Source organism: Dermacentor variabilis, chromosome 6 (genome assembly GCF_050947875.1).
Source record: "Dermacentor variabilis isolate Ectoservices chromosome 6, ASM5094787v1, whole genome shotgun sequence".
NCBI lineage: Eukaryota > Metazoa > Arthropoda > Arachnida > Ixodida > Ixodidae > Dermacentor > Dermacentor variabilis.
Genome location: NC_134573.1, coordinates 34,970,483 through 34,993,953, shown reverse-complemented (window position 1 = coordinate 34,993,953; position 23,471 = coordinate 34,970,483). Strand labels below are relative to the sequence as shown.

The 23,471-nt window shown below is 50.5% G+C and overlaps 2 protein-coding genes across 7 annotated transcripts in view; both read left to right on the top strand.

Annotated features, from left to right (window-relative positions):
• LOC142584723 (ABC transporter G family member 23-like) overlaps positions 1 to 23,471 on the top strand; it is a 269,091-nt gene that overhangs the window by 39,991 nt on the left and 205,629 nt on the right. For 5 of the 6 annotated variants that reach the window (XM_075694944.1, XM_075694948.1, XM_075694946.1 and 2 more), the window contains exons 5-7: positions 1,298 to 1,452; positions 17,950 to 18,151; positions 21,339 to 21,437. In XM_075694944.1, coding sequence (XP_075551059.1) covers positions 1,298 to 1,452; positions 17,950 to 18,151; positions 21,339 to 21,437 — 456 coding nt within the window. The remainder of the gene's footprint in view (positions 1 to 1,297; positions 1,453 to 17,949; positions 18,152 to 21,338; positions 21,438 to 23,471) is intronic. The other variant, XM_075694945.1, reaches the window with a different exon arrangement.
• On the top strand, positions 5,379 to 7,503 carry LOC142584494 (uncharacterized). The gene is made up of 2 exons (XM_075694618.1): positions 5,379 to 6,963; positions 7,442 to 7,503. The coding sequence occupies exons 1-2, from the start codon at positions 5,379 to 5,381 to the stop codon at positions 7,501 to 7,503; spliced, it is 1,647 nt and encodes a 548-aa protein (XP_075550733.1).

The following is a 23,471-nucleotide window of genomic DNA, read 5'->3' as shown; positions in this document are numbered from 1 at the left end:
ATGGGGGAGGGGAGTGTGATTCTGCAACTGATTCGCAGCATTGAATTCGCAGCATTCTGCTATAGACAAGTAGAAGGATGCATTCATTTCACTGGCAAACATTCTACGTACAAGTGGCCAGCGTGATAGCAGTGGTATATCTGGGCCATTTTACGTCATCAGGAACAGTGCGATGCCCCTTGGTTGGAACCTTGGAACCCCATTCACTCGCCATGGTCAGCTTCGGTGCTTCAGGTTTGCTATTTCACTGACGACGCCTTATAGAATGAAACCTGGTTGCGATAGCACAACGGGAAAGAAAACTGTCAGGGAAGACTACCCTGCGATACGAAATCGTAAATCCTAATAATCACCGGACGTGCAATGTCCAGTGTGTGACGATCACGATATCTGCCGTCAAATTTCAGATTTACTCATCACATCAATTCGTCCTCTGCCGTCTCTTCACGTGGCGCATATTTTCGTACCTGTCCACACGACCTGCGCAGTTCCGCCTCTCGCTCCTGCCGCAATCAGATTGTCAACTATAGCCGCCTGCTCTTCAACCGGTACCGCCGTCTTCCCGTCTCCTAAATTAAACCTAGCATTTTTCCTTCCATCACTCGATGCGCTTACCTTCGTAGCTCCTTCTCAAGCTTCTTTGCTGTCCTCCAAGTGACTGCACCACAGCTGGTGCTCAGGCAGAATCCACTAATTGCATACTTGGTGCAGCGCGAGCAGTGTGCACCGCACATTTCTGCTGGTGTGACGCACATATAGATTTCTGCAAAAATTACTAGAGGGACATGCGGCGATAGTGTCTACGAGGGCCGGTGGTATGTCGGTTCAACAAACCCGGGAAGGATCGTTAGTACGTGCATTTGCCTAAACTTGATCCTTTTGGCTTCACACAGCTTTATGGCTTTGAAAATTCGTCATTTTCAATGAAATTTGCGATTTTAAATACAGTCATTCGCGATGATTATGCATGTGCGCAGAAGTGTATTGTCTCGCTCTGTGTACAATACTACGCTTTCTTCGAAATTTACAGAGCGTTAAAACGTGATAATCTCTACAACTCCACACTGTGGTGTGAAGCCTCAAGCATGACTGCCAGGCGAATCCTTGCAGTAGCCAAATCATTCCCGTCCTTCCCATGGTATAGGTACAGTACAACGAAATGATCGCAGCGCCACAGTTGCCTCTAGTGATTTCTGTAGGAAACTCTGGAGCGCTGCCTGTCGGGGTGGGGCGGAAATTTTCTAGTCGTCGGTCCGCGTCAACGTGTCTGTGTCCTGATGTGCGCATGTGTTCGCAGGAGTTGGCGCTGCACTCGGACTTCACGATAGCCGAGAACATGTACTTCTTCGGCCAGCTGCTCGGCATGCCTCTGGAAAAGATTTACGAAAGGATCGCTTTCCTCTGCTCCTTCTTCCAGCTGCTCCCCGCTAACAGATTCGTCGAGCACCTCAGGTATCGTTCAGCAACGCCTGCACATGCGCTGTGTGCCGACATACTTTCCCTGCATGATCCAGCATGATGCTTGCCACAGTCAGGCTTCGAAGTGCGCATAAACCAGCAATAGGAAAATTTTTTATATCGATAAAGCGTTTGCAAGGACCATTAAACGCACGCAGAAGTGCGATGACATGTGTCATTCTGCGCGAGAGCTGTAAAATGACGATAGCTGTGACAGGTGCGATGCAATCGGATCGCGCGTGGCGTGCTGATTATTTTTTGACGCCTTTATTGAACTGCACCAGGGTTACAAGATAACATCCGCACTGCCGCGTGCTGCTCTTTTTTCCATAATGCTGCCGCATAGCTGCTCCGTTTCGTCCTTGTCGTCGGCCGTCAGCTACTGCTTGCTTAGAGAATGGCAGAGTGAATAGGCATCCGGTGGTCTGCTTTAGTGACGTCTGGGAAGTGAGGCTGGTATAGTCACTCACTTTCCCTTTCTCTAGCCTCTCCGGCTCCTTCCGCGCCACCCACACGTTTTAATAGTTGATGGCAAGAAGGGATCGCCATGCGAGCACGCGCCATCGAGATTCGCAGGGAGAAAACGAAATAAATACACAATTTTAGCTGCCGCGCTATATATATATATAGCCCAACCGCTACGCGGGTTCGATCGCGTCAGCCGCATTTCGAGGTGGGCCGTGGGCCTTTCACTCACGGGGCCACAAATCGAGTCGTTAGATAGTTCCATGTCCCACGAGTGCCTTTGGTGGATGCTTTGCTTTAGTTGAGCAGGGCATTGCACTGTCTACCTGCTATAGTGCTTCTATGATCCAGCAGCGGTCAAATAAAAACCGTGCTGTGGTAGTATGAGGTGAGGTGAAATAGTCAGGACGGGATGTGTGAGCACTATGACCTTTACTCCGATCATCGGTGTTTTTTAGCAGGCACGCTGTGTTGTTAATGCCTACTTCCTTGGAAAACATAACGCAATATTCGTATGCAGGTTTTCCATTTCGAGGGAAATGGTAACTTCTACAGCGAAGCTGTTAAGGGCTACTTTCGCCACTATCGTGTCCACCGGTAGAAAAAATCCCGAAGATAGTGCAATGCCCGGTCGAACCGCGGCGGACGGGACGTAGGCGTTAAGCTTTCCCCATACGTGGACGGATCCCGAAGAAATTACAATACCGAGCCGACCCGCGGCGGAGGTGAAGCAGGCGTTAAGCACTTCCAATACGTGGGTTGATCCCGAAAATTGTACAATACCGGGCCGACCCGCGGTTCAGGTGAAGCAGCCGTTAAGCACTCCCCATACGTGGGTTGATCCCGAAGTTGGCGCAACACCGGGCCGACCCGCGGTTCAGGTGAAGCAGCCGTTAAGCACTCCCCATACGTGGGTTGATCCCGAAGTTGGCGCAACACCGGGCCGACCCGCGGTTCAGGTGAAGCAGCCGTTAAGCACTCCCCATACGTGGGTTGATCCCGAAGTTGGCGCAACACCGGGCCAACCCGCGGCGGAGGTGAAGCAGCCGTTAAGCACTCCCCATACGTGGGTTGATCCCGAAGTTGGCGCAACACCGGGCCAACCCGCGGCGGAGGTGAAGCAGGCGTTAAGCACTCCCCATTACGTGGGTTGATCCCGAAGTTGGCGTAACACCGGGCCAACCCGCGGCGGAGGTGAAGCAGGCGTTAAGCACTCCCCATTACGTGGGTTGATCCCGAAGTTGTGTGCAATAGCGGGCCGACCCGCGGTGGAGGTGAAGCAGGCGTTAAGCACTCCCCATTACGTGGGTTGATCCCGAAGTTGGCGCAATACCGGGGCCGATCCGCGGCGGAGATGAAGCAGGCGTTAAGTACTCCCCATATACGTGGGCCGATGCCGAAGATAGGGCAATACCGGGCCGGCCCGCGGTGGAGGTGAAGCAGGCGTTGAACACTCCCCATTACGTGGGTCGATCCCGAAGATAGTGCAATACCGGGCCCACCCGCGGTGGAGGTGAAGCAGGCGTTAAGCACTCCCCATTACGTGGGTTGATCCCGAAGTTGGCGCAATACCGGGGCCGATCCGCGGCGGAGATGAAGCAGGCGTTAAGTACTCCCCATATACGCGGGTTGCTCCCGAAGTTAGTGCAATACCGGAGCCGACCCGCGGTTGAGGTGAAGCAGGCGTTAAGCACTCCCCATTACGTGGGTTGATACCGAAGATAGTGCAATACCGGGCCCGACCCGCCGCGGAGGTAAAGCAGGCGTTAAGCACTCCCTATACGTGGTGTAAGGTCTCTCTGATTGTTCGTGCTCTTAAGTGTCGCGAATCGGCCACGTCCTTTGTGCATAGAGAGGGGGTTCACTTCCCCCCCCATGTCAGCGGGGCAACCGTTTCTGTATTATGAGGGGTCACAAGGACCGCGCGGTGTTGGGCGACGCGTCGCGGCAGGCGCCAGGAGGGCGAGTGCCGATTCCGGGAAGTCGCTATTGTGCGCACGGTGTTGGCAACCGCCGACGGTCGCACGAGTCCACACAGACTAGCCTTGAAGGGGACCGCTGAACGCGGTATTGTGGTTCTCGCTCCCGAATACCTGACGAATTGGAGGCGCCGCCGAGGTTAAGAAGGGATTAGCAACCTTGACCACGTGCCGCATATACGGAGCGGGGATCTATTCTACGCGTCCGGAAGGCAATCGGCAGCCTTGGATGTTGGGTGCGATTGCCTGTGTGGTGTCGAAGGCCAGCTTACAGTGTACGCTGTAGAGATGCGGTGTGCACGTGAGGAGTGCATTCGGACGGCGGCGCCTTGTAAACACGCACTCGGAGAACATTGTCCTGTAGACAATAAGCTTGAAGGACAAGGACAGTCATCAGTCTCCCACGCGGACAAACCTTGAGTGCAGCTGCAGTACGAGGTGTCGATGCCCCTACTTCCGAGATGTTTGCGGCTTAGGGACGCCATCGGGCTTTGAGGCGGCCTAGAAATAACTTGTACGAACCTGGCGTGCTTTTCTGAGGCTGTCACTTACTACGTAGAAATGAGAGGGCAAAGGAGTTTTAGGGAAGAAGGAAAAGAGCTTTGTTTACCAGCATGTTTACTGTTAAGAGTAAGCCCATCCCCTTGGGTTGTGGCTTAACAAACGGTTGACTCTGATTGGCAACTGAACTTGTGGGACGGGCCAACGGCACTACCGCCTTGTTTTCTTTGTATATTTGGGCTATAAAAATCGGGACGACATACTGTCCCTCAGACTTGGCTGAAATCAGGATTACTGATAGATCAGTGAGGCTCCGTACCATGTACGTTAGATTTGGCTGAGATCAGAATTGCTGATAGATCAGTCAGCCTCCGTACTATGTACGTTAAAACGAGTCTGGGCTCGTTTTACAGTCGAAAAAGACAGTCGAAAAGTGAGACTTTGTTTCTGAATTGTTCAAGTTTGTAATGTATTTGTTTTACCTGCCATGTATATAGAAAAGTTTGACTATAAATATTTCTTGTACATCTGATCTCCATCGCTTCCTGTCTGCATTTGATCAACTACTGCCGATCATCGTCCGAGAAGCTTCAAGTTCCTACGGAGAAGCGAGGACAACAGAGAACGAACGAAACTTTACTGGCGCAGCACGACAGGATCGGCAAGCCCCACAACGAGCAGCGAGCCAGGCGCAAGGCATCAGAGGGCCACCAGCCAATTCCGCAAGGGTTGCAATTCAACTGGACGAGGATGTCAGGCGGCGCCCCCAGCAGCAACGGTTGAGCGGGATTCCTTGCGTTTTGTCTAGCTTGGCATGGCTGTTGTTCAGTGAGGATAATGGTGTTCACGCGCAGAACGGCAAACGCGATTGAGGCTAACGTAAACATTGATACTGCATCTGAATAAAGAGAGGGTCAGAGACGGCAGGAACTGCAACGCGTCGGAGAGACCGAGTCTGAGACTTCGGATACTGAAATGGATAGTGAGATGCAAGGCGCTGCGCAGGCTCCGAGCACGACAGATCCAGAGGCCATGGCGGTGAGACGCCTGGAGCTAGAGCTGGAAAAGGTGCGCCTGCAGCTAGAGTGCGAGCGCATTGCTCTACGGAGAGTGGAGCTTGAGCAGTCGGGCAGGCCGCCTTCGGTGTCGGAAGGAAGCGATCTCCGCTGTGCCAGCACGGATGGAATATCACAATGTGCTCAAGTGCTTAAGGCATACCGGTTGCCGTGTGACACTGACGTTCCGATATGGTTTGATGAGGTTGAAAAGTTGTTTTCATCTTTTCAAGTACCAGGACACAGCCGTGTACATTTGATCATGCCTGCGCTGACCGAGCGGGTCCGTTATCTGTTGCGTAGCCTCAATGATGAGGAATGTACAGATGACGAGACTGTAAAGAAGGCGGTATTAGATGAACTTAAGCTCACGCCAGCTGAATACTTGAGGAGGTATGAAAAGGCATCTAAACGAAAGGAGGAAACTTGGGCTCAGTTCGCGTCCCGCGCTAGAACATATTTGGCCTATTACCTTCAATCTCGCAATGCAAGCACGAAAGAAGCTATGACGGAGCTTATGGTCGCTGACCGTATGAAAGCCAGTCTAAGCTCAGAAGCCCTTGGATATGTTCTTTTGCGGGAGGGCGAAGACTGGTTTAAGCCAGTGGAGGTGGCGAAAGTGCTGGAGACTTTCGAGCAAGCTAAAGGGAAAGGACGAGCAACTAAGCCAGCCTCAACAGCCTCATTGATGCAGCAAGCAAAACTAGCTAGCCCGCAGAGGACAAATTTAAAATTCCACGTGTGTCATATACAGGGACACCTAGCCAGAGACTGCCCAAAAGCTTCAAATAAAGAACAGCAGGGGAAGGCACCGACTGTGCAAAAACAAAGGGTACAGAAGGTTGCTGTTGTAAGTGAAGAACCTGCACCAGAGCAAGAAAGGGTGCTTAGCGCTAGAGTAGAAATCTTAGGTCAAAATGCTAGCTCAGGGAGGTCAAAGCTGGACCTTATCCCTATCATGTGCGGGGATATAGCAACGGAAGCTGTGTTGGACACAGGTAGTGAGATAACGGTCGTCCGTAAAAGCATGTTGCCCGTCGTTTTACAGGAGCCATCGGGAACAGTAAGACTCAAGTCGGCATTCGGAAACACCATTCGAGCTAACCTAGCTACGCTGCCCGTAGGCATGCATTGCCCGGGAGCTGTGATACAACCGCAGAGGACCGATCTGGTGTGCGCGGTTACAGATGAACTTGCAAAGGGTGTTGACTGCCTGTTGTCAAAGGAAGATTGGGAACTACTACAGGCGCAGGAAAAAGACGAGTTTCGACGCGAAAATATTCCGCGGGTCGCCAACTCCGTGGGAGTCCGATCAGTCGAAATAGTCGATAACACTGAGCCAGACTGCGGTCTAAGTTGCGAAGAAACGACAGACAAAATCCCTGTATTGCAAGAAAATAGCTCGATACAAGATGTCACTGGGGTGCCCAGTCAGCGGGAGGAATTTCGAGCTGCTCAGCTTGCCTATGGAAGCCTGAAAAAGGCCTGGGATGATGCGAGAAACGGTAAAGCTGGCATGTTCGTGTCAGACGGACTTTTGTACCATTGGGATTCCTTAGCGGGAGTCAAGGTCAGACAACTGGTCCTACCAGAAGAAAAGCGCAATGAGGTATTGCAGCTTGCGCATGAGTCATTGTGGGGTGGACACTTAGGGTCGAAAAAGACAAAGCTCCGGATGAAGTACAGTTTCTTCTGGCAAGGAATGGAGAAGGGAATCGCTGGGCATTGTCAGACGTGCCACCAGTGTCAAACGCGTTCAAATGGCCGTCAGAGCCATAAAGTCCCCATCACGCCACTTACGCTACCGGAGCATCCATTTCAGGTGATCAATGTGGACGTCATTGGGCCTATTGAGGTGCCATCTGCGAGAGGCCGCAAATATGCTTTGTGTCTTGTCGATCTTTGCACGAGATGGCCTGAGGTAGTGCCGCTCCGATCCCTGACAGCGAGGGCCACATGCGAGGCTTTACTGGAAATTTTCAGTCGTACTGGAGTACCAGATACGATCTGTTCAGACCAAGGTACGAACTTTAAAGCTCAACTGACACAGTTAATGTTAGAAAAACTGGGTTGTTCACCCAGGTTCTCCACTGCCGAACACCCTGAGAGCAATGGAGTGGTTGATAGATGGAACAGAGTCCTCAAAAATATGTTGTATAATGTAATGGAACGGGACCAAAGAAACTGGGATAAGCTCATCCCATTTGTTCTGTGGGCTTATCGCGAGGTGCCGCACGATACCACTGGGGTGACGCCGTTCAGGCTATTGTACGGTAGAAACCCAAATGGGCCCCTATCAATATTGCAGCAAACTAGGACGGGGGAGATTGCGGTGCCCTCAACTCTGAAAGAGAAACCTTACCAGTATTTGCAGCAGCTGTGGGAGCAACCAGAACTAACCGCGAGTGTAGCTGAGTTGACCAGCACCGAGTGCCAGAGCAAATATGCTGAAGTTTACAATAGGAGGGCGCGGATTAAAGAATTTAAGGTCTGGGACGAAGTACTCCTCTTTGACACAGATCGGGCAACCAAGATGGCTGCCAGGTGGTTAGGTCCTTTCACAGTTATTGGGAGAGAGAGAGAACACTCGTATCGCTTGCAAATAAATGACACAAAGACTTGGGGTAGTGCACGCTAACCGACTCAGGCCGTACTACGCTAGAGTGAGTCTTGTGGGGGTAGTGTTCGAGGAAGACGGAGAAATTGGTGAGGTGGAATGCGCGCCGCAGGCTGTATGCACTTCAGCGAGCCAGCACGCAATAACTGAAGACAAGCTAGCTCATTTGGGATCTGAAGCGCGCACGGAAATCGAGGCGGTATTTGAGAAACATCGCTGCGTCTTTGACGGATAGCCTGGGAGGGCGCAAGTAGGGCGGCATCACATCGAGCTGGAGGAAGGATGCAAACCAAAGAGGACGTTTCCTTACAGAGTTCCTGAACTATTAAAGAAAGAGGTTAGTAGGCAAGTGAAAGAGCTTCATGAGTTGGGCCTGATATATCCGGTGGAGAGCGAATTTGCACACACGGTTGTGTGTGTTGGTAAGAAAGACGGGTCAGTGCGCATGTGCGTAGATTATAGAACGCTTTATGCCCTGACCAAGGTACATGCCTTTCCAATGACCAATCCACAGGAGCTGATTTTCAGAGTTGGTCACTCGAATGTTATAACAGTCGTTGATCTGAGGAGAGGCTACTTTCAGGTACCGATGGAACCCCAGAGCGAACATCTCGCGGCATTCGTGACACATGATGGGCACTATGCATGGAAGGTAATGCCATTTGGGTTGAAAAACTCTGCGGCTACCTTTCAACGGATGGTTAATTCCTTGCTGGCTGCGCACCAAGCTTATGCGTCAGCGTACCTAGATGACATTGCAATCTTTTCATATACCTGAAAAGAACACCTGCAGCATGTAGACATGGTGTTTAAACTGCTAAGTGATGCTGGGCTGAAAGCCAGCTCTGAAAAATGTCAAGTGGCGCAAACTCATATCCGCTATTTGGGACACATAGTTGCTTCTGGAACTCATGCACCAGACCCTGAGAAGATAGCTGCCATAGGCCTTGTGCCACCTCACATAAAGAAAGAGTTGCGAAGTCTGTTGGGGCTTTGCGGGTATTATCAGGACTACGTCTCAAAGTACGCCGACGTGGCTAGCACGCTTACAGCTTTGACGAGGCGAGGGGTTCCTAATTCAATTCCATGGTCGGAAGATGCGCAGTGCGTGTTCGAAAGTCTGAAATTAGCTCTCTGTCAGGCTGTCGCCATGAACACTTCTGAGCCTCATCAGCCGTACTGGCTATTTACTGATGCGTCGGCGACGGCGGCCGGTGCCTGTTTAGCTCAAATGTCAGCGGACGGAAAAGAAAAGCCGATCGCTTTTGCTAGCCATCGCTTTAACCCGACACAGGCGCGCTGCGCTGGTCGTCTATAGAGAGAGAAGCCTTTGCTATCATTTGGGCACTCAAGAAATTTGACTACTGGCTTTTCGGAACAGTGGTGAATGTTGTCTCTGATCATAACCCATTGTCATATTTGACAACCAGCACCCCGCTGGGGGCCAAGTTAGCAAGATGGGCGCTTTCACTACAGCGCTACAATGTAACGGTGCGTCACCGGAAAGGAACATGTAACGCCAATGCTGATGCATTGTCGAGGCTCTCGAATCGTTCATGGCAGCCAATCGAGTAAAGAGCAGAAAAGAAAGGATAGATAGAAACAGCCATGCCAGCTGGGACAGGCGTGAATGTTCCCGTTCACCCGAAGGATGTGTGCGTGGGACAGCTAGTTCAGCCTTGGTGGAACTTTCTCTGGCTGTTGTCGTCCATGTGTGTGAGGGTTATAAGACTGTGGACATACTATGTATATAACCTGCATATGTCACTTTGCTGATGTTGTGCCGTGCAGTGCGTTGGAGTGTTCCTCTACATACACGAGTATTTCTTTTGCATGCTCACTGCCATGAATGTGTTAAGCATTCGCCCTTTTCTTTTATCGCTGTGAGAAAATTGTTTTTTTTTGTGGTCCTTACAGTTCATTTTCCTGTTCTTTGCGAGCTCCGCAGCACCCGTGTTGGGCAGCGTATGTCAATTTTCTTTGACGGAACCTTCAGAGCCTAAATTTTAGGATACAGCGCCCTTTGGCTTTTGTAGTATAGCTGGGCACATTGTGAGCCCAGTATACTCTTTAGGAGGGATGTGTAAGGTCGCTCTGATTGTTCGTGTTCTTAAGTGTCGCGAATCGGCCCCGTGCTTTATGCACAGAGAGGGCGTTCACTCCCCCCCCCCCCCATGTCAGTGGGGCAACCGTTTCTGTGTTATGAGGGGTCACAGGGACCGCGCGGTGTTGGGTGACGCGTCGCGGCAGGCGCCAGGAGGGCGAGTGCCGATTCCGGGAAGTCGGTATTGTGCGCACGGTGTTGGCAACTGCCGACGGTCGCACGAGTCCACAGAGACTAGCCTTGAAGGGGACCGCTGAACGCGGTATTGTGGTTCTCGCTCCCGAATACCTGACTAATTGGAGGCGCCGCCGAGGTTAAGAAGGGATTAGCAACCTTGGCCACGTGCCGCATATAGACCGTTTCATCGGGCGAGGAGGATAGGGCGCGCGGAGAGCCTTTCCTCCTCTCTGGCTTGGGCGATCCGGCGCGGCGCTGCTTGAAAGTATTGCTGTCGCGTGCTGCGGAGCGATTTTGAGATGTTTTAGATGGTATTTTGTGAAATTTACGCCGTGTCCGTTCATATAAGGTCGTCAGGGAAGCCTTTCGGTGCATCGGTAACTACAGTAGGCGGAAACATCTTTTGGGAGCGCAGAAATGTGACGCGTTTTATAAGCCGCGGTGTACGCACATTATCAGTCGCGGTGTGTGTATGTGTTGTGAACTATTTTACTTATATCGGTTTTAATTCAACAAAGAAACCCGGTGTCTCTGTATTAGCAACATGAAATGGTAAATCTGCTCAATATCTGATCGCTTGGCGTAGGGGGCAAAGCATAAACATAAGAGCGCGTGCTCGTGCACGGCCAACCTAAGGCAACCACGAAACATCTAAGCGGCAGGCGCAATCAAATATTTGTGATGCACCGGCATCGTTCTCGCGCATTTCAAGTCTAGTAGGCTTCAAATTACCATATGTCTACGCTAGCCTTCCTGCATGATGCCGATGGCGCTGCTCAACACAGCGATCACTGCGGTTTGTGAACCAGCACGGTACATATGTAAGCTGTGCGCTTCGGCATTGCCTTTTTTGCCTGCATACAGCCATAATATATGAAGGATCGCATAAAAAGAATGCGATGCCTATTTCTGAGGACAAAATTTCCGTAATGCGTGTGAGTGCGTCGTAGTGAACGGAACAAACACAACCGAAAAAGAAATTCGGATATAATCCTCTTTCTCGAAAAAGCAAGAGAAAACGGGCTAACGCCGCAATAGGGCCTCGCATAGTCACGCCGCACAACGTTTATAAATATATAACCGCTGATGCGGTATGCTTGGACCATGCGGTATATAGAACAAAGATATATGTAATCCAGCACTTACCACTGCTTAGGACGCTCACGCAGTTCGTAAACAGTCCCTTTGCTGGACAAGCGTAATTCAGACTGTAAGGTATGCTGCTATCATTTGCCAAAACTATTTTATTCAGGTGCGGAAACCTCACCCAGCGAACCAACTAGTCACGCAATGTAACCTGCAGCGAACAGTTTGAACGCTTGCCAAAGTATAACATCACAGCTCCTATCGTAGCAGAACGGTACCCACGATCATGCTGTTATGATCATCGCGTATGTTTCCGCAGCTTAGAAATAGAGAATAATACTGCACTAAGGTCACATTAGTGACTGGAACATTCAGAAATACACAATTCATCTCCGAGGCTGATTGCAGACTCGAATATGCGCGCACACATCGCGTTGCGTGTTCTGTCCACCTCAACGCCAGCAGAAATTTCGGCCATGATGCCCCAAACCACTTCAGCACGTCTCACAGAACCGTTTACTACGTAGAAGACGCACGGCATACTAAACAGACCGCACGACCGCGAAAACAAACGCCAGAAACTGCCGCCAAGCGTATACCTGCCATGCAAAAGACCGCTTTCACCCAAGCCAGTATGGCGCTGCTCATAGGCGGCGCCACTGCGTTCGCAACATGGCGGCGCCTACGAAAAAACGGTCTATACGGAGCGGGGATCTATTCTTCTACGCGTCCGGAATGCAATCGGCAGCCTTGGATGTTGGGTGCGATTGCCTGTGTGGTGTCGAAGGCCAGCTTACAGTGTACGCTGTAGAGATGCGGTGTGCACGTGAGGAGTGCATTCGGACGGCGGCGTCTTGTAAACACGCACTCGGAGAACTTTGTCCTGTAGACAATAAGCTTGAAGGACAAGGACAGTCATCAATCTCCCACGCGGACAAACCTTGAGTGCAGCTGCAGTACCAGGTGTCGATGCCCCTACTTCCGAGACGTTTGCGGCCTAGAGACGCCATCGGGCTTTGAGGCGGCTTAGCAATAACTTGTACGAACCTGGCGTGTTTTTCTGAGGCCGTCATTGACTCCGTAGAAATGAGAGGGCAACGGAGTTTTAGGGAAGAAGGAAAAGAGCTTTGTTTTCCAATTTGATTATTTTTAAGAGTAAGCCCATCCCCTTGGCTTGTGGCTTAACAAACGGTTGACTCTGATTGGCAACTGAACTTGTGGGGACGGGCCAACGGCCCTACCGCCTTGTTTTCTTTGTTAATTTGGGCTATAAAAATCGGGACGACATACTGTCCCTCAGAGTTGGCTGAAATTTAAAAATTAAATTATGGGGTTTTACGTGCCAAAACCACTTTCTGATTATGAAGCACACCGTAGTGGAGGACTCCGGAAATTTAGACCACCTGGGGTTCTTTAACGTGCACCTAAATCTAAGCACACGGGTGTTTGCGCATTTCGCCTCCATCGAAATGCGGCCGCCGTGGCCGGGATTCGATCCCGCGACCTCCTGCTCAGCAGCCCAACACCATAGCCACTGAGCAACCACGGCGGGTAGAGTTGGCTGAAATCAGGATTACTGATAGATCAGTGAGGCTCCGTACCATGTACGTTAGGCTTGGCTGAGATCAGAATTGCTGATAGATCAGTGAGCCTCCGTACTATGTACGTTAAAACGAGTCTGGGCTCGTTTCACAGTCGAAAAAGACAGTCGAAAAGTGAGACTTTGTTTCTGAATTGTTCAAGTTTGTAATGTATTTGTTTTACCTGCCATGTATATAGAAAAGTTTAACTATAAATATTTCTTGTACATCTGATCTCCATCGCTTCCTGCCTGCATTTGATCAACAACTGCCGATCATCGTCCGAGAAGCAAGTTCCAACAGAGAAGTGAGGACAACAGAGAACGAACGTAACTTCACTCGTGGGTTGATCCCGAAAATGGTGCAATACCGGGCCGACCCGCCGTGGAGGTGAAGCAGGCGTTAAGCACTCCCCATATACGCGGGCCGATCCCGAAGTTAGTCCAATACCGGGCCGACCCAACTCGGAGGTGAAGCAGGCGTTAGGCACTCCCCATACGTGGGCCGATCCCGAAATTAATGCAATACCGGGCCGGCCCGCGGTGGAGGTGAAGCAGGTGTTAAGCACTTCGCATATATGTGGTTTGATCCTGAAGGTGGTGCAATACCGGACCGCCCCGCGGTGGAGGTGAAGCAGGCGTTAAACACTCCATATATACGTGGGACGATACCGAAGGTAGTGAAATACCGGGCCGAGGCGCGGTGGAAGTGAAGCAGGCGTTTAATACTCCCCATATACGTGGACTCATCTCGCAAATAGTGCAATACCAGGGCCGATCCGCGGCGGAGGTGAACAGGTGTTAAGCAGTCACCATATACGCGGGCCGATCCCGAAGTTAGTGCAATACCGGGCCGACCCAACTCGGAGGTGAAGCAGGCGTTAAGCTTTCCCCATACGTGGGTTGATCGCGAAGTTGGCGCAATACGGGGCCGACCCGCGGTGGAGGTGAAGAAGGCGTTAAGCACTTCGCATATATGTGGTTTGATCCTGAAGGTGGTGCAATACCGGACCGCCCCGCGGTGGAGGTGAAGCAGGCGTTAAACACTCCATATATACGTGGGACGATACCGAAGGTAGTGAAATACCGGGCCGAGGCGCGGTGGAAGTGAAGCAGGCGTTTAATACTCCCCATATACGTGGACTCATCTCGCAAATAGTGCAATACCAGGGCCGATCCGCGGCGGAGGTGAACAGGTGTTAAGCAGTCACCATATACGCGGGCCGATCCCGAAGTTAGTGCAATACCGGGCCGACCCAACTCGGAGGTGAAGCAGGCGTTAAGCTTTCCCCATACGTGGGTTGATCGCGAAGTTGGCGCAATACGGGGCCGACCCGCGGTGGAGGTGAAGAAGGCGTTAAGCACTTCGCATATATGTGGTTTGATCCTGAAGGTGGTGCAATACCGGACCGCCCCGCGGTGGAGGTGAAGCAGGCGTTAAACACTCCATATATACGTGGGACGATACCGAAGGTAGTGAAATACCGGGCCGAGGCGCGGTGGAAGTGAAGCAGGCGTTTAATACTCCCCATATACGTGGACTCATCTCGCAAATAGTGCAATACCAGGGCCGATCCGCGGCGGAGGTGAACAGGTGTTAAGCAGTCACCATATACGCGGGCCGATCCCGAAGTTAGTGCAATACCGGGCCGACCCAACTCGGAGGTGAAGCAGGCGTTAGGCACTCCCCATACGTGGGCCGATCCCGAAATTAATGCAATACCGTGCCGACCCGCGGCGGAGGTGAAGCAGGCGTTAAGCTTTCCCCATACGTGGGTTGATCGCGAAGTTGGCGCAATACGGGGCCGACCCGCGGTGGAGGTGAAGAAGGCGTTAAGCACTTCGCATATATGTGGTTTGATCCTGAAGGTGGTGCAATACCGGACCGCCCCGCGGTGGAGGTGAAGCAGGCGTTAAGCTTTCCCCATACGTGGGCCGATTCCGAAGAAAGTACAACACCGAGCCTAGCCGCTGCGGAGGTGAAGCAGGCGTTAAGCACTCCCCGTACGCGGGTTGATGCCGAAGTTGGCGTAATACCGGGCCCATCCGCGGTAGAGGTGAAGCAGGCGTTAAGCACTCCCCATATACGTGGGCCGATGCCGAAGATAGGGCAATACCGGGCCGACCAGCGGCGGAGGTGAAGCAGGCGTTAGGCACTCCCCATTACGTGGGCCGATCTCGAAGAAAGCGCAATACCGGGCCGACCCGCGGTGGAGGTGAAGCAGGCGTTAAGCACTCCCCATACGTGGGTTCACATCGAAGTTGGAGCAATACGGGGCCGACCCGCGGTAGAGGTGAAGCAGGCGTTAAGCACTCCGCATATACTTGGGCCCATCCCGAAGATAGTGCATGCAATACCGGGCCGGCCTGCGGTGGAGGGCAAGCAGGCGTTAAGCACTCCACATATACGTGGGTTGATCCTGAAGAGAGTGCAATACCGTTCCGGCGCGCGGTGGAGGTGAAGCAGGCGTTAAGCACTCCGCATATACTTGGGCCCATCCCGAAGATAGTGCATGCAATACCGGGCCGGCCTGCGGTGGAGGGCAAGCAGGCGTTAAGCACTCCACATATACGTGGGTTGATCCTGAAGAGAGTGCAATACCGGGCCGACCCGCGGTGGAGGTGAAGCAGGCGTTAAACACTCCCCGTATACGTGGGACGATCCTGAAGATAGTGAAATACCAGGCCGAGGCGCGGTGGAAGTGAAGCAGGTGTTTAATACTCCGCGTATACGCGGGTTGATCCCGAAGTTATTGCAATACCGGGCCGACCCGCGGCGGAGGTGAAGCAGGCGTTAAGCACTCCCCATATACGTGGGCCGATCCCGAAGTTAGGGCAATACCGGGCCGACCCGCCGCGGAGGTGAAGCAAGCGTTAGGCACTCCTCATACGTGGGTCGATTCCGAAGATAATCAAATGCCGGGCCAACCCCCCGAGGAAGTGAAGCAGGCGTTAGGCACTACTCATACGTGGGTTACGTATGAGTAACCTCATCATCAGCCTGGTTACGCCCACTGCCTGGCAAAGGCCTCTGCCATTCTTCTCCAACTACCCCAGTCATGTACTAATTGTGTCCATGTTGTCCCTCTACACTTCTTAATCTCATCCACCTACCTAACTTTCTGCCGCCCCCTGCTACGCTTCCCTACCGCTGGAATCCTGTCCGTAACCCTTAATGACCATCGGTTATCTTCCCTCCTCATTACATGTCCTCCGCATTCCCATTTCGTTTTCTTGATTTCAACTAAGATGTCATTAACCCGCGTTTGTTCCCTAACCCAACCTGCCCTTTTCTTATTCCTTAACGTTACACCCACCATTCTTCTTTCCATAGCTCGTTGCGTCGTCTTCAATTTAAGTAAAACCGTTTTGGCAAGCCTCCAGGTTTCTGCCCCGTATGTGAGTACTGGTAAGACACAGATCTTATACACTTTTCTCTTGAGGGATAATGGCAACCTGCTGTTCATGACCTGAGAATGCCTGGCAAGCGCACCCCAGCCCATTGTTATTCTTCTGATTATTTCACTCTCATGATCCGGATCCGCGGTCACTAGCTGTCCTAAGTAGATGGATTCCCTTACCACTTCCCGTGCCTCGCTACCTATCGTAAACTGCTGTTCTATTCCAATTAAGACTGCTAAACATTACTTTAGTTTTCAGCTGATTAGTTTTTAGACCCACCCTACTGCTTTGGCTTTCCAGGTAAGTTAGCATGCATTGCAACTGGTCACCAGTGGTACTAAGCAAGGCAATATCATCAGCGAATCGCAAGTTACTAAAGTATTCTCCATTAACTCTTATCCCCAATTCTTCCCACTCCAGGTCTCTGAATACCTCCTGTAAATACGCTGTGAATAGCATTAGAGAGATCGTATCCTTCTGCATGGCGCCTTTCTTTATTGGGATTTTGTTGCTTGCTTTATGCAGGACTACGGTGGCTGTGGAGCCGCTATAGATATCTTCCAGTACTTTTACATACGGCTCGTCTACACCCCGATTCCGCAATGCCTGCATGAGTGCTGAGGTTTCGACTGAATCAAACGCTTTCTCGTAATCAATGAAAGCTATATATAAGGGTTGGTTATATTCCGCACATTTCTCTATCACCTGATTTATGGTGTGAATATGGTCTATTGTTGAGTAGCCTTTACGGAATCCTGCCTGGTCCTTTGGTTGACGGAAGTCTAAGGTGTTTCTGATTCTATTTGCAATTACCTGAGTAAATAGTTTGTAGGCAACTGACAGTAAGCTGATCGGTCTATAATTTTTCACGTCTTTGGCGTCCACTTTCTTATGGATTAGAATTATGTTAGCGTTGTGCCAAGAGATTTCGGTACGCCCGAAGTCATGAGGCATTGCGTATACAGGGTGGATAGTTTTTCTAGAACAATCTGCCCACCATCCTTTAACAAATCTGCCGTTACCTGATCCTCCCCAGCTGCCTTCCCCCTTTGCATAGCTCCCAAGGCTTTCTTAACTACTTCCGGCGTTACTTGTGGGATTTCAAATTCCTCTAGACTATTCTCTCTTCCATTATCGTCGTAGGTGCCACTGGTTACAGGCCACTTAACGTAAGCCGCGGATAAAACACACAATGTACAATGGCCTTGCACGTTACCATGCATAACGGGTATAAGCGATTATCTAATAAATACTAAGCAATATATTATATGGTGGCCTATAATAATTACTGTACTATACAGTACTTATGCCAGTATATATGACCAAGTGACTCAAACTTAATTCATTATTTCTTGAATGGTCGCGACAGTGGATGGGGCGAAGGGGGCGCGGCAAGATAGTTTGGCTACCGCAGTGAAAAGCGCTGCCCACGCCTTTGGGAGGGGCGCGTCGCTACGTTAACTCTGCGGTCGCGGCAACGCGGCGTGCACGACGAAGGCGTGCGTTTACGCGCATGCGCGTTGCAGCGGCGGCCAGCAGCGCCGCGTGTCCCTCGCGGTGGCGCTGATGCACCAGCCGCCTTTCCTCATCCTGGACGAGCCCACCGTGGGTCTGGACCCGGTGCTGCGCGAGGCCATCTGGCGCTACTTCCTCGTGCTGTCGGAGAAAAACGGCGTCACGCTCCTCGTCACCACCCACTTCATCGAGGAGATCGCGAAAGCCGCCATGGTGAGCATTCACGGGCTTCTTTCACGCTCCGAAAAACTGTTATGTAGCACATATCGAGCAGCAGCAAGCTGTTTCATGTAGCTCTACAATTTTCTCATTGACACTTCTAATGTAACTATAATATTTGAGAAATTGTTTAAGTAGTTAAGACTAATTATCTACATAGGCGGAATGCAAAAAAAAAAAAACAATCTGAGTTCGTGCAAGCGACGGCAAACAACATTATTTTGGTTCTCTCCATTTTCGTGGCATCTGCATGTTCTTAAATCTGATGGTTGGGACACACTCTTTAGGCTAGGTGGTATCGATTTTTTGCGAATGTCGCGGGACGTTCCACTGCCGCATGTCGACTTTGATGCCGCGGTTTCACCTCCGTCGGTCTCTGTTGGTCGGGAGCAAATGGGCAACTTTCCATTCGCCACCGTGCATGGTTCACTCGCAACCGGCGACAGCCTCAACACTGGACATGTTGCTGCATTTCTAGACTTATATGCTATGTACAGTCTGTCCGCGTCGGCAGCCTTATCACCCGTCGCTCTGCTCCTCCGCAGGTTAGGTAACTCTCCACCCAGTCATGGCTCGTTCCTGTCCATTGAGGGACAGTAACCGGCCTGTCGGTTACTGTCCGACATTCTGTTTCCTGCGCGGTCCTCTCACCTCTGTCGCCTGTCGGCTGCGTCACTGGCGTCGGTGCATGATGTCACCGTCGCGAGTCCGCGGCTCTGCCTCGAAGCAGCCCCCAACTTCGTCTATGCGCGTGTCATCAGCCAGTACCTTCGACAGGGCGTACCACACAGAGCTGCTTTCGCCAACCCCTTCTTTTCCCCCCACTGCTGTGCAGGGGCGCTATAACGTATGACTATTCCAAGCTTTTCTATTCCAATTCTGCAATCAGTCCACCGCGATTGGTCAAAAACTTTTTTGGACCACGCCCCACTTCACCTGTCTGTCAGGCGACGTCACGAAAACCGCGATACCTCCCCATCTGATATGGCGTGTACACACTGATCATGCATCATAGGACCGAACAAAACAAAATTAGTTGTTTCTGATTCGACGCCTTTTCGCCATCAGCCCTCGGCTATTGCTCAAAAGTTATCGGTCTGCAGCCACTTCACCTGCCTCTCACGCGACTTCAAAAAACCGTAAAAACTTACCGCGTCAAATTGAAGTGTACGCATTAAAGATGCATTAATATGCCGAACAGTGAATTTCTTTCGCCGAACAGTGAAAAGTGAATTTTCTTTTGAATAGCAGCAGGCTGGTCTGTTCCTAAATGAATAAAAGATGGCTGCCGCCCATCGCTCCGGCACTGGCTACTCGCCCCTGCCGGAGAGCATGGGTTTATTTGCGTGTAATAAATCTTTTGCATGGCCGTGTAACGTTTTCGGTAACTTTCGGCACGTTTACGACCTCGTTCTGCCAACTCTTTGCTGAGGAACCGTTTTAGCTTCATTCTTAAGCTTCCGTTGCATGCTGCCGCGATTGTCGACGAGCCATCGCAAGCTATGTAAGAGAAAGCGGACCAATCGCAGACGCGGGCACCACCCTCTTCATCCGGTTATCGTTATTCAGTGCAGTAGCTCGGCCCCATCAAAGCCCTCTCCACTTGAACACGCTCCTCGCCTCGTGCGAGCCAATTATATAAGACAAACCGCTCAGTGCAGGCAATGTTGTTCGTTTTTCAAGCAAACAAAAGTGACCTCCTATGAACTAGGAGATCGTTTGTTTGGGTTGTTCAGACAACCCTGCGGGTGACCGCCCGATCCTTGTGTCGGCGTTTACGCAAATTTGACGTCAGGAGATTGGAATAAAAACATATTGGAAGAGTTTTACGTTATACGGGCCCAGCTCGGCTTCGTCGTCCAGTTGGCCTGAGTGCTAAGGTAGCCCTTCCTCGTGGTCGGTCACAGCGTTGGCCACCGTGAAGCACAGCTTTCTTGGATATATTGTTGCTCATTCGCTCCTGGTGCGTTGACATCCTATATATATATATATATATATATATATATATATATATATATATATATATATATATATATACCACCTGCGTCACGAAACCGGCCATGGCAATATGACATGTGGCCCGAGTTATTGAGTGCGCACGCATGCTCCTTTCTTCTCTCAAAACTGGGAAGCGGCAGTTCTTCGCGAGACGAGACCGCCCTTTCACCGCTCTTTGGTCGCTCTCGGACACTTTTGTCAGAGGCCAACATTGAAGAAAAGTTGTCGTAAGTGCACCGCGGGAAGGATAAGAAAGTAGCGAACCTTCCTGCCGGCCCGGCGTAAAGGAAATGTTCTACTGTTTTATGAGGTGCTTTTCGATAAAAAACTTCGGGGGGGGGGGATGGATTCACTATTTGAAATGCATAGCGCTCATTTTGCTGTGTAATCGGGTTTGAAGAAAAGGTATTGCAGGACCCCGTTAATGACGTTTACAGGTCAGGAACTAAAGAGACACCAATTTATTGACTGTGGAAGGCCCACTTGTTGCTCGGCATAACAAGGAACGTTCTTGGCTGGCCGCGTTGATGCGCCGGTCCTCGTCCGACCTAGTTTTCAACGGTGTGGCTTGACATGGGAGGGAGACTGCTTGGTCACTCGGTGTGCTTCCAGATCTCCGCCTTGAACGTTGTGTGCTGCAGGAGATGCCTCCCAACCGTGACACGCATTGTGCTTGACGTGCGAGTGGGTGTATCCCAAGCGTGCTACGTTACTTCGCAAATCCTCGTTTCAGTGGCGCGATGCTTGCGAATTTATTTAATTTTCGTCTCTCCGTTAAAGAAAATAACGTCCATCAAATTTACCTTGTTGTGAGTTGGTATAATTTTGCTGATATTTTTTTCCCTAACAATTACGATACAGGGTCCGGGCTAAGAAGAACATCACGAAGAGCATTTATCGTTGATCTTGTAAAAAATTTCCAATGAACCAAACGTGCAGCCATTGCAATGAATCAATGAATTAAATACTGGGCCCGAGAAAGCAAGCATCATCGTTGCCGAAATTTCTTATTGAACAATTCCAAGTACTTTACTGAAGGAGTACTGTTGCAAGGAAGCCTAGGCAAGAATGTTGATCGACTGATTGTAAATAATCACGTCACCTCCGCCATGCCACCCTCTCGACGCTAGTGCAGATGTGCCTTCCCCATCAAACACACACACTCGCGTCGATCCGTGCGCAGGTGGGCGTGATGAAGAACGGCAAGATCTGGTGTGAGCTGCCGCCTACCGAGCTCATGGAGGCGTACGGGGCGGCCACACTGGCCGAGTCCTACCTCAAGGCACGTGATCGTACTGTAGGGGCTGTCCGAACATTCACCCGTCGCATGCAGCCGTTTGAGCGCTCAGTGCCAGTCGCCGGACCATTTGACTGTTCTCAAAACTATTAAGCTGACCGGGACACATTTTTTGATGTCCAAAATATTGCGGACCTGCTCACTACGAGCAACGATGGCTTACGGTAAAAACACGTTGCTTCCTGCACACCAGTTAATTTTGAGTGCTGAAAAGAAGTATTGCTTGAGCAGAAACTCACTGGCAACACGGATGTTCTTCGTTTCAACACTTGGTGGTCCACCGTGTTTTGGACATGATACATCGCAGGAAAGCTACGAGGTGCCATACGCTACCATAAGTTACCAAAATTGCCATAAGATTCCTTATTTGATCGCTCTGCTACCGTAATTGCAACGCTCTTGGGATGGTTGGGCCCGACGCGTGCCCTATACATTCATCGTAGAAAAGAAACCAAAGGCGCTGACTCCGGAAATTTCCCTGAGCCCGTGCACCACGAATCACCGTGCTTGCTTTGCAATGGGGAATAATTGGGGGCAATTATCAACGGGGATTATGTAACAAACCGACCTTTTGCAGGTGACGCTTTTCTGTTCAGCAGCGCTGAAGTTGGCTTACACAAAATAATTGAAGACTGTAATTGACAAAGCCTAAGAAGGGAACAGCAAGTTAATATGTATAATGCTAAGCTAGCAATTTGTCCCAACTAGCTTTAGCCAAACTATTCAACGAAAAAAGAATTTACAACAGGGCGGAAAATACAAGACCTAGGGTATTCAGTCGTTCGCGTTCTGACAAGCGAACACCGTAGGTCTTAAAGTTGATGCTTGCAGCGACTTTTCTTAACAATCTTTTTTTCTTTGAACAACTTGGCTAACGTTAGCTGGGACACCTTATATATCCTGTTCAGTAGTGCGCGGCAGGGGAATAAGACTTTCCCATTGCGTGTCACCATCTTGAAGCTGTCAAACACCAAGTTTATCTAGCATAATTAGTAACAGGGGATCCACAATAGAGCACTGCAGAGGACCCAGCCGAGCCCGAAGGCGTTGGCCCGGCCGAGCCCGGTGATTTCAAATTTAGCCCGTACCGGCCTGGTTCGGTTCGATCGATTAGCCCTTGAGCCTAAAGGAAGCGTGACCGAGTTGTCGATTACTGTGAATATACTAGCCGCACGTAGAATATTTGCGGGAGGCAGATTTCACTGTGTCTGGTTTTTCACTCCAGTTGCTGCTGAAAGAAGTTACAAAAAATTTAAAAAAATATTACATCCTCTATTCGTCACGCTCGTGCAATAAAGTGTGATATAAACGCCCGAACCACGCTTCCTCAATAGTGGTGAGTCATTATATAGCGAAGACATGGGTGCCGTGCACACCGATAGCATTCCTGTGTACCATCGGGTTCAAGAGGCAGTCCGGAGACGTGCCTCGCAATAATACCGCCACTTCGGCACCTAGTACCTCAGAATTTACTTTTTTTTTCGAACACCTCTAGTCATGTTATCTTACTTTTAAATCGCTATACCCAGTGCAATGTACAATTATAAAACTCGAATCAATAAACTTAGGGAAAATGTAAATTAGAATATATGCTGGTCTATTTACATTCGAAATACCATGATACAGTGCCATAGAATCCATTTTAACCCCATTAGAATTAGGTGGCGCGCAAGGACGACGCTCATGCGCAATCAATTGTCAGACGGAACATACAGTTGTGATGGCCTTCTTTGGCTTCATTTTTATGGCGTCAGTTTTTTAGTCGACTACTTATAGGCATCTGCGTCTCGTAGTGTGAGTAAATGTGGACTCCCTACACTTTTGTTTGAACATGTACTGTGCCAAGCACATCGCGTGTACAGCGTCGACAACATAGATTTTTTGTTTTTTTGCTCATCAAGCTGGGATATGATGCGTTTTGTTCACGATTATTCTCGTGCAACCCGACAAATACAAGGCAGTTAACGCGAGTGCTGAGCCGCCTAACGTACGAAGGTATCATTTAAAAGAAAAATGCGC